General features: G+C 41.4%; 1 protein-coding gene across 1 annotated transcript in view; it reads left to right on the top strand.

Moving 5' to 3' along the window:
* LOC306745860 (teneurin-3) overlaps positions 1 to 17,608 on the top strand; it is a gene marked incomplete at its 3' end in the record, with an annotated part of 124,155 nt that overhangs the window by 64,842 nt on the left and 41,705 nt on the right. The window contains exons 5-10 of the mRNA XM_079228711.1: positions 1,341 to 1,555; positions 5,910 to 6,120; positions 7,179 to 7,280; positions 7,898 to 8,092; positions 9,190 to 9,390; positions 14,038 to 14,223. Coding sequence (XP_079084837.1) covers positions 1,341 to 1,555; positions 5,910 to 6,120; positions 7,179 to 7,280; positions 7,898 to 8,092; positions 9,190 to 9,390; positions 14,038 to 14,223 — 1,110 coding nt within the window. The remainder of the gene's footprint in view (positions 1 to 1,340; positions 1,556 to 5,909; positions 6,121 to 7,178; positions 7,281 to 7,897; positions 8,093 to 9,189; positions 9,391 to 14,037; positions 14,224 to 17,608) is intronic.

Genomic DNA, 17,608 nt, shown 5'->3' on the forward strand with positions numbered 1-17,608 from the left:
TGCCCAGTCAGCCCTTACAGTTTATTGAGATCTTTTCACCTCCTGAATATTAATTGACTTATTCCAGACAGATTTGTACTACCTAATCATAATCGAGGGCCATTGTGTATGCAACAACAAGCGGGCAGGCCGTCTCTGCTCACCTTTACAGCAAAAGCCACCAAATTAATCTCCAAGCACATTGCGGTATTTAGAATGCACGGCCACGGAAGCATTAATTGAGTTGAGTAGGCCAGGCAAAAACTCAATTGTTTAAACTCTGCTAGATTTAAATCCTCATAAGTACTGCTAATTAAGATAGCATGAGGCAGGTTTTGGACTGTTTAAAGGCAATCAATAGCCGGCTATTATTCTCCCCAGAGGTAAACTTGGCTTCGAGTCTTTGCGTTGACTGAAGCTAAAGTGACAGGCAATGGCCTCATTACACACACACAACACCGAGGGATGCAAATAGTGGTGGCCTGGGACAAACAGATAGACTCAAAGCGACGGTATACACCCGTTGACACGTGGAAGCGCTTCTTACAAGAGGCGGGAGCAAAGGTTGAGTTGCTTTATATCATCCGCCGAACAAGTTACGAGTCATTGCCACAGTAAATTGTGTCACATTTGCGTTGCTTTCTACAATAGAGCTTTTAACGGCAAGGACTTTAAAACACTTTAAAGATTTTTCTTCTTAACAATGTCATCCGTTCATGTAATTGCACCTTGCAGACTGCAGTTTTTCATGTGCGCATGAGTGATATTAAAACTGGCCAGCTCTCCATCTTTGGCGCTTTAAGGACACAGTTTAAGGACATCATTCGCAAAATAGTTTTGATTTGCTGTTATTGCTCTGGGAAGGTAGCGCTCAGTATATCTGACAGGTTCCATTTAGACCTTATCTGAGATGAGGCCTTACTCTATGAGTCATCAGGACCAGAGAAAAGATGGGAGATGTGGCCTGTTAGAGTCTTATAAAAGCCAATTATATCTGGTCTTTTTTTTTTTTTTTACCGTGAGCAGTGCTTCATGGACCGCAGGGAACCATTACTTTTAATCCTGCCTTGCTTGGTCACTGCTCATTTGGAAAAGATATGACTGTCTTATTGTTAAGTCCCGGCTTGAATAATGGAATAAGATTGCACTGGAAAGCAAAAGATAGAATGTAACGTTTACCGATATGCAAAGATAAAAAAACTGGCAAAAAACACACAATGGTGTTTTAGATGTGAAGGTTGTATGTGATGCATGAAAGACTTTGTGAGGACTGATTTATACCATATCACCTTAACTGTGCTGTTTTGAAACTGTAACAAATTACATCATCTGAGCGGTTGGGGGGTGTTTCTGTCTTCTAGGAAGGAGTAGCGTGCCCCACCAGGAGAACAACTCCATCGATACGGGACAGGTCGACATCGGGAAGAGGGCGGGGCAGAGCGTCCCACCAGGGGTGTTCTGGCGCTCTCATCTCAGCATGGAGCAACCCCGCTTCCTGAAGTTCAACATCTCGGTACAGAAGAACGCACTGGTCGGAGTCTATGGACGAAAGGGTCTTGCACCATCTCACACCCAGGTAAAGTCTTTTTTAATTTTTTTTAATCACTTTAAGATTGAGCACTTTACTCTACTACGGAATTTTTAAAGAAGAGGAAAAATATATTTCTGTCCCTTTTTTTCCCCTCGAAAGCTTTTTTCTTAATTAAATACACTCTGGGGTTTTGTAGCTCCATCCTGTCTTGGTCGGGTTTGACTAATCTTGAATGAACACTTCTGCTGTCTAGCTGACTTAATAATCACTTCAAGAGACCCTTTTCACATTAAACAGCCATGTGATCAGATGTAAATATAAGAAATTGATTATCGCCGCTTAAAGGCTCGAAAAGAGGCCATTTCACTGCATCTTAAAGGGGACGTATACACATTATCAGGTTCATATTAGAATTTAGTTTTTCTCCGAGAACATGTTTAAATGCTTTAATGTTTAAAAAAACATTGTTTTTCTCATACCGGCTGTCTGAATAAACCTCTATTTACCCTTGCAGTGCTCTGTTTTAGTGCCTGTCCCTTTTAGCCCCAAAAAACAATGTCACAAACAGTGAATACGTATTATTTAATTGCGGTTCTTTATCTGCCCTCATTTGGTAACTCATTTAAATTCCTGACATGTATGCAGGGCACTAGTTTAGTTTCATTTTGTGTCCTCTTCGCTTTGATTTGCCTGTGTGGGCATGCACGTCTTTCACTTCCACTAAATGTCTGCCATTTGCAAATTGAAGTGTTTCCAACATGTCTGCTGTGTCACTTGAATGACATTTCTGGGCATGGTAATGTCCGATGTCTGGGTGATGGTGATGGAAGCACTCAGGCAATGGCTATTTTCCACCACACTTGACTACAAAAGCTCTTAGCTTCACCTCCTTGACATTCTCTCTTAGTAAAGATGGGCTTCACTCAAGTGGAGACAGTTAGGGCCACTCTTTGATGGAAGAAAGTCCAATGTGAGTGACAACAGGTGAGCTGGATTGTATTTTCAAGGTGAAAATAGGAAGCCCAACAAAATCAAAGACCAAAGGGTACTAATTAACAAGCCACTGCTTTTATGTCTCCAGCAATTGTTGCACAACTACTCAAGCTTGTCGATGCCGGACGCGGTGTCCATTGTGGCCGCCTCTAAATCCCATACTGTCCAGGGATCAGGGCCACAAATCAATGCATTTACTTAACTGAGCATGAAAGACCCCAATGAGAGATATCGACTGTTCGTCGCATTCACAGCCTGGAAGACAAGACAACATTTAAGTGCAACAGCTTTTCCACCTTTCACAAACATAGACTTCCTCCATCTGCAATTGAGTGTCTGTCTGTGCTGATACAAACCAAACAAGTTGGGAGAAGCAAACTTTTGTTGTCTTTTTCTTAAGAATCGGCACAAAGTTCACTCAATCTAAACTGTGGAGAATTTGCAGTCTCTGAGCGTTCCTGCTGTGTCCTTTGGGCATCCATGTCTCTCCACGCTCTGTCTGTTGCCTGTTATTCGCTGGTATTGTTGGATTGAGATGAGCTGGGATGGCTTTTACATCGACTAATCGAGATGTATGCACTTGGCCAGGAGGTTTGGGGCCCGGGGGATGAACTGTTTTATTACTTCCCCCTCAAGCCAACAACACAAAGAAGTCAACTTCCGCAAGGTTAATATCCCTTCCCTGCCCCCTGCTCCACTCAAAGGGGTTTAAATCACAGTGTTGACTTCACCTGCCCCGCGCTTAATGCTCTCTTTCCTGTCGTTTGCAAGTCAACTTAAAGGTTGCCCGGGTCCACGGGTGTGTTTCCTGAGCCCTAGAACACTAATGTTGCAAATGGTAACACAATCACTAACATCGGGTATATTTTATAAAAAATACTTATCATCAAAATATATTAAAATACAAAAATAAAAGGCAAACTGAAGTACTCTTTTTTTATTTTACCCTATGGAACTCAAAATCGAGTGAAAAATTAGGGAATCGTCAATGAAACATGATTAAAAACACAAATAATGGAGCTATAAACTTGTTCTTTGGTCCACCCGTTCCTGGGAGCCTTGTCTGCTGAAGGCACATGGTAATGCAATGGTAATATCCACCCACATTAACGGGTACAAATCACCCGATGTTAGTGTTAGTGATGATAGGGTTAAATCCTGTTTTAATGCATTTCTTTTATTTTGTCCCTTTTCTTTCAACTAGCACATTGTGTTTCAATGAGGCTGGATATTGTGCACATACTGATTTAAATCTGCAATAATTAATTTTTGGCCACTAGGCAAAGAAGAACTCAATAACATGATGACAGATGGAAAAAGCTGACTAATGACTAGCTTATTAAGTTGTTTTGCCTCGAGTGTTAGCCAACAGTCGACGACTTTCACATCAAATGGAAACAGAGCAGCAGCAGCAGCATTCATTTGGAGTTCTGTCTCTTTCCACCTGATGAATGCCAGTCCAACATTTACTCTTCTTTTAGCTCTGGTTTTGTGTCCAAAAACTCTCGAGGAAAAGAAATGCTGGCTCGTAAGTGGTGGGTAGTTACCTGTGGGTTGCTAACTTTGTCGGTCTGCCATTTGGTGCTGGGCAGGTAGAGCACACTGGGTTTATCTTCACTTTATTTGTTGTTCCTGAAAACAGCTTTCTGCTGCTTCGGGAAATTGGTTGTTTTTATTTCATTGTGTGCCAGAAAACCAAAGCAAAGAGCTGAAAGAGGCAAAACAAATTCCACGAGAGCTGCTGAGGTTGAAATCCGGTTTGGGATAAAAAATCATATTATTTATACAGTAGACGTTTCATGGAATGCTACTTTTAAACATAATGATAAATGCAGCTTTGGTAGTAGAGGACATACTTACAGGGTGCATTAACTATTTCTTGTTTTCTGAATAAAACAAATAAATTAAAATATAAATATTCCTGGAATTTTCCCATATCTGTAGTTATTTAGCGTGTGGACTCTTGCTAATTTGCATTAAAAAAAATTACGGTGGTATTTGTAAAATGTATTTAAATTTAATGATATTGCTTATTGTAAAATATAGAAGTCTGACATTTAATTAAAAGAAGAAAAAAAACATCTCAACTGTGCATCAGTCAAAAAAATCAAAGGCTTAGCAGTCCATCAAAGCTCTCCGCAAACAGCCTCGTCATTGGATTTAAATCCAAGCTCTTCTAAAAAAGCAGCCACAGTGCCAAAGTGTACGCATCACACTGCGAGCAGCCCACAGACTCTCCTCCTCCTCCAGCGCCGGTCCTCACTGTGGGCTCAGTACATCTGCGGCGCTACCAGCACATTAGCCAGGGGATCTGTCTACATCTGTGCTCCTCTGCAGCCTCTTGCCTGTTCGGGGACTGCTGATATGTGTTACACTGCTTTCTGCTGCAGTGCTCTGTAACCTACAGCCTCCCTCAGAATGAGGTTCAGGTGTTGAGCAGGTGCAGTGAGAGCAAATGCGCCACTTTACTCGCTTCACTTGGCAGGGATGACTCGTTACTCCTTGTTTACCCCGTAAATCAATGTTTGCCTGAAAAAAATAGAGTGACTGTTATGCCGCAATCCCAACACGTATGAGAAAGAAAAATAAGCCTGAGATATATACATGTTATATTTCATATATATACTGTGTATGCATTGTGTAGACTGTACAGTACATTGTGCATCTGGTAGTTTTGAATAACACAATTCTGACCTTACCAACAAGGACATATTTGCTTTAAATAAACTGATTACATCATATATTAAGTCAGTTTTCTTTTCAGGGAGTCCTGTGTAAAAATACATAAAAAAAATCAAACAATAGTAACAGTTTTGTATCAAATGGAATTAAAAGACGACACATGCAATTGTTTATAGAAATCATTGAAGAAAGCTTTTCACTTAGTTTATCCTTGTATTTGTGTTTTGTGCAGGCGCAGGGAGTAACTCTGCATTTCAAGCACACGCATCTACACAGTACGTTATCAGTGTTAATTTAAGAGATTATATTAAGCACATCGCCAGAGTCTCTTTAAGTGCACTCTGTCTGAGTTAACAATATATTTTTGGAATATTTCTGAGCATTAGCCCCAGAGCCATATCAGCTCCATCAGTACACAAACAACTCTCCAAACAACATCTATCAACTCCAAATAACTGTCACAGAAAAATCAACACTTATTATAGTGGAATATTTACTGGGTACACAAACCTCTTCTGGTTGTGTCTTGAATTACGACTTTGAAGAGTTCCTCTCAGACTGTTAAGGAAATCAGTGGAGGAGCTCCATACAAAGCATCCAAAAGAGGAAAATATCAACATTTTGAACTCTCTTGCCTCCCGACTGCCTGATTTAATTATACCAACATTAAAGTAACAATCATCTGCATCTGTCGGCATCTTTTCTGGTGTTTTTGTTTTTGCAGTACGACTTTGTGGAGCTGTTGGACGGCAGCCGGCTTATCGCCAAAGAGCACCGGACCCAGAGTGAACCGGAGGCGAGGGCCCGGCTGGATCACCCGGTCAGCGTCCACCAAGCAGGATTCATCCAGTACCTGGACTCGGGGGTGTGGCACCTGGCGTTTTATAACGACGGACGGAACGCCGAGACGGTGTCCTACAACGCCATCATCCAGGGTACGGGGGACGCACATCTGCTGCGGCGGCTAATGATGAGTGTGATTGGAATGATGTGTAATGACATGTTTGGAAGACGTTAATTTCCTTAAACAGCTGCGCCCGCATGAGTTAGGTTGCTGGAAGTTCTGGCTTCCACTGAGCTTTTTAAAAGTTTGAGCCACCTAGGAGGCGGGTGTACATTTTCCCTGGAAGGGAGTGGATTATTGTGCTCAACGCTATAATATGAAACCATGCGCCATCATTGATCCTTCCCACCTAACAACCTCTTCAGCCTTTTGAAGTCTATGAAATTTCCTTGCGGGTTTTGAGGTGGGAAAAACACTAAGGTTGAGTTAACGTTTTTCTATTTCCTTTGGGGGGTGCTATTGATCCCACCATACAAATATGAAGGAATCGATGTGCGGGGTCAAAATTGCCTGGGTCCGACACTGGCTCAATGAACATCCAATACAAGTCAGAGTAATAACAAAAAAGTTTGCCCTCTTAACGGCGATCAAAATGAGGGCCTTGGTCTTTCGGGGGTTGCCGTTCATGAGCGATGGTCTGTTGAATGAACACCAGATCTGTCTGTAGGATATGTCAGATTAACTTCAAGTCAAAGAGGATTTGAGCTATAAACACTCAAGAGATTGCATGGCTTGGGCATGATCAGTCATTCAAGGGGTTGACGGGGGAGGGAAGGGGGGATAGAGGAAGACAGGAGGAAAGCAAAATGTGTTAAGGAAATGGAATTATTTGGTCTAATTTAAAATGCCATTGGGGTTTTACTTAACATGGCTTAGATGGGGAGAGCCGGGCTGCAGCATACATGTTATGGAGGCTTAGACCTTAGTGGAACATGGGTAGATAGCTGTAAATATATACCAGGCCTTATACTAGTGCTGCAGGAGGTTAGGAATTATTTCAAAGGAAAAGATAGTATCTCAGTTGTCTTGCAGTATTTATTAAAGTGTACACTTGCAAATGTTATACCAATGTGGGATTTCACATTTTTCTATACTACAGCAGTCGGATGAGTTATTAATAGTTGGACTTTCTCACTGCTGTGCCCGCAGAATCTGTCACGGAGTGCACACACAACTGTTACGGGAACGGTGAGTGTGTGGCGGGATCATGCCACTGCTTCCCAGGATTCATAGGGCCGTACTGTTCCAGAGGTAATTATTATGCTATCATTTTTACTCCTATTCTGTCAATCCAGTCTATTATTTAAAGGGTTATATATTTTTTTTTAATCTATGATGATATCCAGCTTTGCAGATTGTTGGCCCAGGTTTCAGAAATGTCTGCTTTTATTTAAAACAATGTGGGTGAATGGAACATTTGCAAATTTTCCAACAAAATAATTCTTCCAATTGGTCGATGGGGGGGGGGTCTGGGTCTGCACTAGATTAACTAAATCAGCCACAGTGCACTCTACCTGGTAGCCTACATGAAGTATAAATAAACATAAAAAAGCTATTGGCAGCATATTAAATTATTTTTAACCAAATTATTTTATACTTTAAAATTATAATAGCAACTGCCGGCCAGCCTGCACCAGCCCATAGTCAAGAACAATGGCCAAGAAAATTGCAATTAGTGCATCTCTTGTACAGACGGCAGAGTTTGTATCAATCTAACCCTGCACAAATATATATTTGAAGTTGTTCTTTTAATCATAAAAGGGATACAATTGAAGATTGTTTGACATGTGCTTTAAATACAATATAATACACCAACTCCCCCTGATATTGTGCAAGATAAATTGTTTCCGCCTGTTGTCTGTCCTCAGCTGCCTGTCCGGTCCTGTGCAGCGGTAATGGCCAATACACCAGGGGGCGCTGTCAGTGCTACAGCGGATGGAAGGGCACTGAGTGTGACATTCCCGCCTCCCAGTGTATCGATCCTCAATGCGGGGGACACGGAGTGTGCGTGTCGGGCAGCTGTGCGTGTAACACCGGCCACAAAGGACCCAACTGTGAACAAGGTAAATGGACTAAAAACAGCTTTCCCCCCATCGGATCGGAAGCAGCTAGATGCAACATATTTCTGTGTGAAGCTCGGGGGGGGAATTGACATAGTCTATTGGCGAAACAATCGGTTGTTTTCAACTCCACCGAGCGGATAATGCTCGGGATGTTGTTATTGATACCGTGCGTATAAATTAACTCCCTCTTAGCGTTTGGACCGCATGATGGTGCACGCTGGAACAGATTGTGCAGGTCCCGTATTGGAACGCTCCACAGTTGATGACACCTTTTTTTAAATCGATCAGTCAATGGCATCCCTTCCTCCGTTTATTGAGAAAAAGCTTCTTCTTCTTCTTCTTTCTTAACCTTTCCACCCTCCCCCTTGCCTTCAGTGCATTTAACTCCATTGATCCCCGTGCACACCAAAGACAATTATCAGCTCAGATTTACATGTGCGGCTTGTTGACCTTGCACGTAAAAAAAGCTATTGAGTTGACTAAATGAGTACCATCGCGGTTCTTTAAAGGGAAGCAGTGTGGGAAGGAAACACAGATGGGAGGAGGGAGCATTCGTGGTTCCAAGCTTGTGATAAATTGGTTAATAATCAATTCCGTTGTCCAGGTAGATGTGGAAATGCACAGAGCAATCAGCTACAGAGGAAGCACAATGGCCTTGTTGCCATTATCCCTATGGGTTGATTATGTTGGTCATAATTGCCAATTAATAACCTAGATCAGCAAGTTGATCTGCAAATTGTTATTAGTAATTGATTATATCTGTCTAGACACCAATAAGGCCCTTGTTCCTAGTGCCTATGATGGAGCATAATTATGCTGTCAGTATATTGGAAGTACCCTATAATATACTTTCAGAGAACTAGTAGAACATAGGATGAGAAATGACTAGCAGCCGCCACTAAATACTGCAAACTCCTCTGCTGTCGCTCACCAGCCATCATCAGAAGCACTTCCAGAAGCACTTCCAGAAGCAGAAGCACTTCTAGGAACTTGGCTGGTGGCAGAGTGGAAGTGGCCGGGGTAAATAGTTAGCTCTGACATCCTGTCCAGAAGTGGAAAATTAACATTGTTGTCGTTCCTCACTTGTGTGTCCTCAGTGGACTGCTCGGACCCGGCGTGCTCCGGTCACGGAGCCTGTCATCACGGCGAGTGCCACTGTAACCCGGGCTGGGGAGGGATCGGCTGCGAGATCCTGAAGAGCACTTGTCCGGAGCAGTGCTCCAGTCACGGCACCTTCAACACCGACTCGGGGACCTGCATCTGCGAGGCCAACTGGAAGGGGGCCGACTGCTCCATCGGTCAGAACACGTTTCACTTTTTTATTTCATCACACAAAGCCGTATTCTGCGAATCCTTTACATGTGACTTATGTGAAGCGTTTCACTGATTAATATGTTGGTTTATGAAACCGTCCCAACCTCAAATATATAAAATGGATTATCACATATGAAAAAGAAAAGCAGCAAAACCTTTACATTAGAGAAGATGGACCTAGTTTTCGTTTGGCTTTACAATTAGAAAAAATATGTATTTATTACTTTTTTCAAAATGGGTGCAGATTCTTTTCTTTTTTTCAATAGAATTAATTCTTCATAGAAAAATGTGACAAGCTACAGTATCTTATGTGGAGATTTTCAAAGTCTACTCATTGGCTTTTAAATAATGACATGGCATAACAATCTACTTAGAGGTATAATAGGCAAGGTCTTTCATTTCATCCATTCCTCCAGTTATCGATGCCATTAGTGCAGTTATTTGCACTGTACTAACAGCTCCTCGCAAACAGTGCAGTCAGTTCTGTAACGCTTTTTTTAAAACTGTTTTTGTAGATAATGTTTGAGTTTCCCGAACAAGTAATTGGCACCAAATTCTTTCTGTATTTCCTCCAAATAGACTCCCCCTTGCTGTGCACAGACACTGCAGACAACTGGTGTCCACGACAGCAGACCTGAGCCTTTATTAACACGCTGCAGGTCCAAATAAAAGATCTAGCTCCAACAGCACATGTTGTCTACATGTGGGTGTCTTATTTAGAAACCTCGGGCACAATTAATCAGAAGGAGAAGGGGGAAAAATATGATATATGCTTTAATCTTTTAATGATTTTTTTTTATATCACAGTTTTAGGTAATTAATCACGTTTTTTTTATATTTAGCGAACATCAGAGAACCATTTGTTTTCCTAAATGAATATGTCACATTACGAAATGAAACTCTTTGAAAAATACAGTCAAATGTGTAAATGAAGGGAAACAAAATTAATGATTGAAAAGTATGGATTTACTCCAAATTTGATGAATGGGCACCTGTCTGACGGAAGTTTTCTCATCTCATGAGATATGCATGCATGCTACAGCACTGTCAGCGCCGTGCTTTATGAGCTCTGGGTTACATCGCTCCTATATCACTCCTTCAGTAAAGGTTTACTTTGGTGCGATGGGCCGAAATCATAGGAGACGTGTGTGTGTATATATATATATATATATATATATATATATATATATATATATATATATATATATACACACAAACGCAAGAAAGCCACGATGAGGAAATGTTCGCAACAAGTTTTAAGACATATTTGAAAGATCGATCCATGTGAGAACAACAACCTTAAACACAACACAATCACACGCTGAAATGCCTCAAATGTCTCAAAAGAAAAGAACTGGGATCGACTCCAGATGACAAACCCAGAACAAAAGCTGTGTGTGAGGAGACGGATGCTGACATCTGATAACCTCAGTCTGGACAGCTGCTCCTCTTTAGTGCTCTGTACTACACAATGTTCACCAGAGGAGTTAAAGTCTAGGATTTCGATTCTCATGACCAAACAGCGTGCAATCATTAGAATTTTTTATTTGCTTGCTAGTCCGGACCTAAATAAATCTGCTTCATTTTGTTTTGGCCTGAATAACTCAAACTGTGTGTGTGATCACACGCTTAAAGTTTTGGTTTTTTGAAACGGAGCATATGCTTTGACAAAGCTCTGACTCCACACATTCCTCAAGTGAGACCCAGCGCATGTTCTCTTTGAGATTCAACACCAATGTGTGGTTGCGTTAAAAAAAAATGACTTATAGATTTGTCCAGAACCTCTGCCAGTGTGTTTTATTGCAGCTTCAGGTTTATTGGAGGAGAGGCGACAATCGTGTATTCCCATCTGCTCGCGGCAGAGCGTCTTCATTTGTTCCCAGCTTTGTATTCACAGGGTGTGTCTTTCCTCACAGGTAGGTGACATGTTAGTTCAAAGGCTGGCCCCTCCCATCTGTTATCTGTGCATGAGGCTCAGGTGATTTATTCGCCGTTTCCTGCTTCAGAATAAACTCGTTCTCTGTGTGCGGATCCCACAGAGAGACACACGGACCGCACTGAGTCCAACAATTAAAAGCAGAAGTTGCAGTTTGTTTCTGTCAGTATAAAAAAAGAAAGAAAGAAAAAGCTGTTGAATGCATTTCTCCTGGCTGAAATTCAAGAGAAAAATTAAATCACGAGAGAGCTTTTGAAGCAGCATGTAGCCGGTTTGGTTGGTGCCCAAGAGGAATGATTTTTTTGATGAACAGGGTTTTTTCTATTTTTTTTCTTTTCTTTTGTGTTCTGCTTTCTTTCTTTCTTTTTTTTTTTAAAGAGAGGTCATTTTCTATTCTGTTAAGGATTTTAGAATTCCAGACACAATGCTTCCACTCAACAAGATATCTCAGGCTTGTCAATACTAGAACTGACTGAACTGATGCGGTCCAGAAGTTACGGTTTACCCACCTGGGCGGGTGGAGCGGTCCTTCTTAATTAATGCTGCGGTTCTTCTTCAATTAAATAAACTTTAATTAACAAGCGAGCAGCACGGATCGACCGCACACCACCCCTATCCGGCTCGAGTCAGGGGCATGTTAAAGGCAGATAAACACTTTTGGACTAATGAAAAATTGATTGCATAGATTCTATGGGAAGAAGGTATCCCTTTGGAATCAAATGACTCCCCTCCAGAGGCATGCTTAATATTCTACAGTGTCGGCCCGACTTAATCAGAACCATCCAAGGTCTCTCAATCAAAGAAAAACTCTATTGAGAGAGAGCTGGAAACGGACTGCTAAAAGAGCCTCGGAAAAGGAGAGGGTGGGTAAAGCAATGGCCATGGATTATCTTTAAAAAATTTAAAAAAATTCATGAACAAAATTAGTAGATACGGCTCAATGCATTTATGCGGGAGAATTATATGTCTCTCGGCTTATTTGCTTTCCCCCTGAGGCTACACCAAGTTTTTCAAAACTTTTCGGTTATGGGGCCATCCAAATTTCCTGGAGCATCGAGTCACTTACAATTTGAGGACACACTTGAGCTACTTTCCTCCAGCACACTGAAGGCTGCCGTCACGACGGAGAGCTTCATTGCTCTTCTGTTGGAAAGCTTTGATAGAAGCTCTCGGTTCCAGTAAATGAACATTTCTTATTCTCTCACAAGAGCAAGCGCTCTCACTGCTTGTTGAGCGCTAGCTCGCGTCTGCTGCGGGCTGATTTACCTACCACCCATGGATTGCATCATTTTGAATTCCGCTTTTCGAACGCGGCTTCATACCAGATGCTCTGCTGTGTTTCGATGCTCCGTGCTTGAAGAAATCATGTTGATCTAACATTTCTGAGTCCAGACATAAGAACCTGCTTAAATCCATAACCCTTGCCTTAGTCTGCCAAGACGCCATGCAAATGAGCTTGTGTAAAAGCTGAAAAGTGGTTGTTTTGGAAGTGTTTAGATGCACAAAGTAATTGCTGTGCTTTGCTGTTCTTTTGACTTCAGAGTTTTTGAGCGATGACAGGTTTTATTTTATGTTAGGGCGTCTGCACTGCATGGAAAGAAATATAGCGGCCTATGAAATTTCTGAAGCCTTTGATAAAGATGAGTTAAAAGTGGCGGCAGGAAGAGAATTTACAATAATAACTGGTGTTTCTCTTACATCTAAAGAATGTCTCTCCTATCATTCAACTGCGTGATTCCCAGCAATACCTATATCTCGTTTGATAAGCTTTGATATCGTTTCAGATGGGGGGGAAAGAAAGTGGACGTTACACTGATTGAACCTGTTTGTTGATGAGCTAATATGCGTCCTCCATAGTTTGCTGCTGTGTGGATTTTACATGAATGAGTCGTAGAATCAGATATGATCCATCTGGCGATATACGGACGCACACACAGTGTTTTCTTTTTTTTTTTCCTACTGTTTAAAGTTTTATCTCGTTCTAACATGCACTCATTACGTTTGAATATGTTTTATAATACACTGACGGTACGGCGTTGCTGTATTGTGGAGAATGCAGTTTACAAATGAAATGTCAAGCAACTGTGAATTTAAGGGACTTTATTATCGCCGGAACCCATAAAAGTCATAGCACTATATATCAAGATTACTTTTTTGGGGGAAGATTTCTTCTCTTTTTTCACTATTCATTGTGTAATTTGGCAAAGTGGCGGCCAAATAAAAGTTGATTGGGGACCTGTTTCAATGCCCTGACATATCGTGCCATACACATTTTATTTTTTTGCTTTGCTTTACAGATCTCAATTTGAGATCCATAAAGTCAGAAGAAGCAGTTAAGTGCTGTTTTTCCCCCCATTTAAAGTATGGCTTCTTAAAACTTCCTTTTATAGATGGCAGTAATTACAAGCCTCTTCAGATGAAATATTTTCAGACAGCAGGTAATTTTTTTCTCTCACAATTACAGGATCTTCGTTAAAACATTTTTTTTCCAGGAGCAGTGATGAAAAATGTGTCTAGTTTACGATTAAACGTTTTAGCCAAACTTTACCCAAGCGCGTCAACACTTCTCTGAATATTTTTCAGACGCATCTACACAGAATATAAAAATGCACCAGTACAGAAGAAGAAATAAAAAAAAGGGGCTTTTTCACAGAACAGAAGCGACATGACTGTGTTTTCTCTCTCTCGCTTACAGAGGTGTGCGTGGTGGACTGTGGTCCCCACGGCTTGTGCATCAGCGGTGTGTGTCACTGCGAGGAAGGCTGGACCGGACCAGACTGTGAGCAGAGGGACTGTCACCCACGCTGCATTGACCACGGCGTCTGCCGAGAGGGCAAGTGTGACTGCCATCAGGGCTGGACGGGTGAACATTGCACCATCGGTGAGCCACGGTGACACATGCGGCGCCGCACACCTACACACACTTGACAGAAGGGCATGAACTACAGGGGAAATTCATTTAAGGACAGGCGACTTTTGGAGTGTGAATGTCAGTGTTTTCTGTGCAGGTTTTAGAGCATCTGTTGGAGATGCAAAGATCGTGACACACTTCTGTTGCAGCCTTCCTACTCCACACGAGCATCTTTGCACGATAAAACCTTATAGGGATATTTTCACTGAGCAGAAGGGAACTGATATGTTTTGATTTCTGAATCTCGAACGGCCACAGTCATTGGTGGAAAGTAGCTGAGGATTTAACATAAGTACAATTTTGAGTATTAACATTTCATGCTACTTTATGCTCTCAACCCAACAGATTTCAGAGGGAAATATTGTACTTTCAGTGTATATTCTTCTGCTTTTATTGGAGTATATAGATAGATAGATAGCTAGATAGATAGATAGATAGATAGATAGATAGATAGATAGATAGATAGATAGATAGATAGATAGTGTGTTTTGTTGCAGCAGCAAGCAAAGTTACAGAGTAAACATAAAAATAGTATGAAAAATGCTCAATATATAAAATACAATAAAATAGCAGTGCAGAAATTAAATGACAAAAGAAAATGCACTAACTAAACGAGAAAGCGGTGCTAGAGTTATTGATTCAATTGAAGGAGGATCTGGCCAGAGGGGATTTATTATAAAGTCTTATTGCAGGTGGCAATGAATGTTCTCCAGTAGCTGTCCTTGTGACAGATACTGGAGGACAAACTCGTATTCAATTGCATCATTATATTTATATAAATGTTCATTGATGTTAAATCAAAATGTTGCAGATTTGTACCTGTTAACCTCGGCAACTACAAAGGAATGTGATATCCCGTTGCTATTCTCCAATATAATTTTTCTCTTTTCAAAAGTTTTTTTTTTTTTTTTTTGCAACATCTTCCCACCACATCAACTTTGTAATTTCCCCTTCATCCATTTAGATATTTCACCTCTTAGACTGCTGAAATGATGCTCCTGTATTAGCGAGTCAAGGGCAGGTATGTAGGGAGCTGGAAAGCCGCGGGTCGGCCTCTTTGGAATATCATTTTTCTGAAATGGCAGTGCTTCACCTGGCATTAATGAGGATAATGAGTTCTGAGATGTCACTTCCTATTGACCTTTAACTCCGACTTCCTCGACACCTTACCCCCTGTCAAAGGTCCTCTCGTTAAACCCTGACACGCCGCATCAAACAGCAATCCCCCGAGTGTCATCTCCAACCCCTCAATGACAACATACTCTCTGTGAAACAAAGATCTGGCACTCCAAACTACTCAGCCCTGATTATGTATTTACAAGTTCTCTCATGAGCAATCCTCGGTCCAGAGCGCCGATCCATCCCAGGGGAAGCAGGAGGAGTTTGTTGGAGGGGTCACATTACTGATCGTATTAATCTCCCCCTCCTCAGGGCTGATTGTGCACCATCCATTTTCCCTTTCTTTCTTCCTGTTTAAGGCTCCCGCCAGGAAAGTAACTCCTTGCTTTCGATGCGGCGGGGATGAATGGGCAGTGCGTTACCTTTTCTTGGAGAACCGGGAGCTTATTTTGTCTTTCAAACCCTGAATAACTGCCATTTGCACAAAGCGCCTTTTAATCACATTACATGGACAGGGCTTGAATAGAGGACTTCCTCGGCCATTCTTTTGTCACCGGCATCTAGATCCTGTTTTATATGCAAGGCTAAACCCATTGTCACTGCTTTCTCAGCGCTGCAGTTTACCACTGGATGTGTTTTTGATTCGCCTTAGCGTGACGCTGGTTCACTGCCGTGCAGTTGTTGGAATCACTGAATTGGAGATGACGGCAACATAGAAAACAAATATATATATATATATATATATATATATATATATATATATATATATATATATATATATATATATATATATATATATATATATATATAAATACAGTATATATGAGCATGCTGCTTTGTGATGCGTCCATAATAGACTGAGGGTGAGACGACATACCTCCTGACAAGCAGACAGTAAAATGTTTAGAAGCCGGCCCGCATGAAACTGGCTAATAGAGTCTGTTTTAACAACCAGATATCAAGAGAGACCATGTGTTCCTCTTTGTGTTCGGATGCCTCGCCTTGTCAAGGCAAAGCAGATGGAAGAGTGTTAACAATGAATATTTTACAATGCTTAAGGGGAGGAATTCATTCATGTTGCTTCCTATGGACAGAAGTATAAACACCATCTAAGGGCGCTTTTCACCGAAAAATGTGATTCTGACTATGGAAGCATCTATAATTCTGATTAATCACTTGCTTTTTTTTTTGTTAAGTCAACACTCCCAAGTCAGACTCTTACTGCAGCTAAACTCCAAGAATCTGCTCTTCTAAACCTGCAGCTTCTGTCTATTTTGTCTCTCTCTCTCAAAGCAATGTTCAACTTTTTTTTCTTTTTCTAACTGCATTTCGTTGCCTAACTCCTACTTATACCTGTTTCTCTTTTCCATTCTATGTCTGTATGCCTGTCTGCCTATCTATCTCTATCCAACTCCCTCTTGGCTTACATGTATAGCCCTGGATTCCAGAGTATCAGGTAAAAACACTTTTCACTTTGCTTTGAGAATTATACTCTTAAGATGTTTTCTGATCCGGAACACCTTTGTGTGCTTAAAAAGAAAAAAAAAGTGAACTTTCCAGTCATATCCTGTCACTCATGCTTAGTAATATGCTATTCGGCTCTATCACCATAACGACTATGATTTACATACACGGTTGAGAGATTGAAATTAGAGCAGAAACTAAAAAAACGTGGCAAAGCCAACCTTAATCATGGGGAAAACCACCTGCAAAGCTTCTTTTTTCCAATTATTTCAAGCAAGCTGGCAGGTGCATCAGCTTTATGTCAGCAACCGTTCTCACTTTCTGTGCTCCCTGCAAGTTACAATAAAGTAAATGTGTTTGTCAGTCTTAGCTCTCTGCCACCAAGGAGATAAGTAATTTTCTTTTCCAAATGTTTCCCTTTCCTCGGTTGTGTAATAGGAGCAGTCAAGATAGGATATAAAGGTAAATTGAACCACTACCCCCCCAAGAGAGATTGTCACAAACAATCCCTCCCTGCTCTCTGTCTTTCCTAGCACGGCGTTTATACACCTGTTCTATGTCCGAGTCGATCATAATGTTTCTGCTGTGATCCTGCTCGCCCGATATGTTTCCTCATCTCCTGTCCGTCTTAACCAGTCTCACACAGACTCCACGGTCCCTTTTCCTCCCGCCACCACCACCACCACCACCACCACCTCCCGTGTCTTAATTCCCTGTGTCTGCCAGATTAAACGCCCCAAACCTGGTGTGGTTTAGTCATGTTTTCGGCTCC

Source organism: Taurulus bubalis (genome assembly GCF_910589615.1).
Source record: "Taurulus bubalis genome assembly, chromosome: 13".
Classification (NCBI taxonomy): domain Eukaryota; kingdom Metazoa; phylum Chordata; class Actinopteri; order Perciformes; family Cottidae; genus Taurulus; species Taurulus bubalis.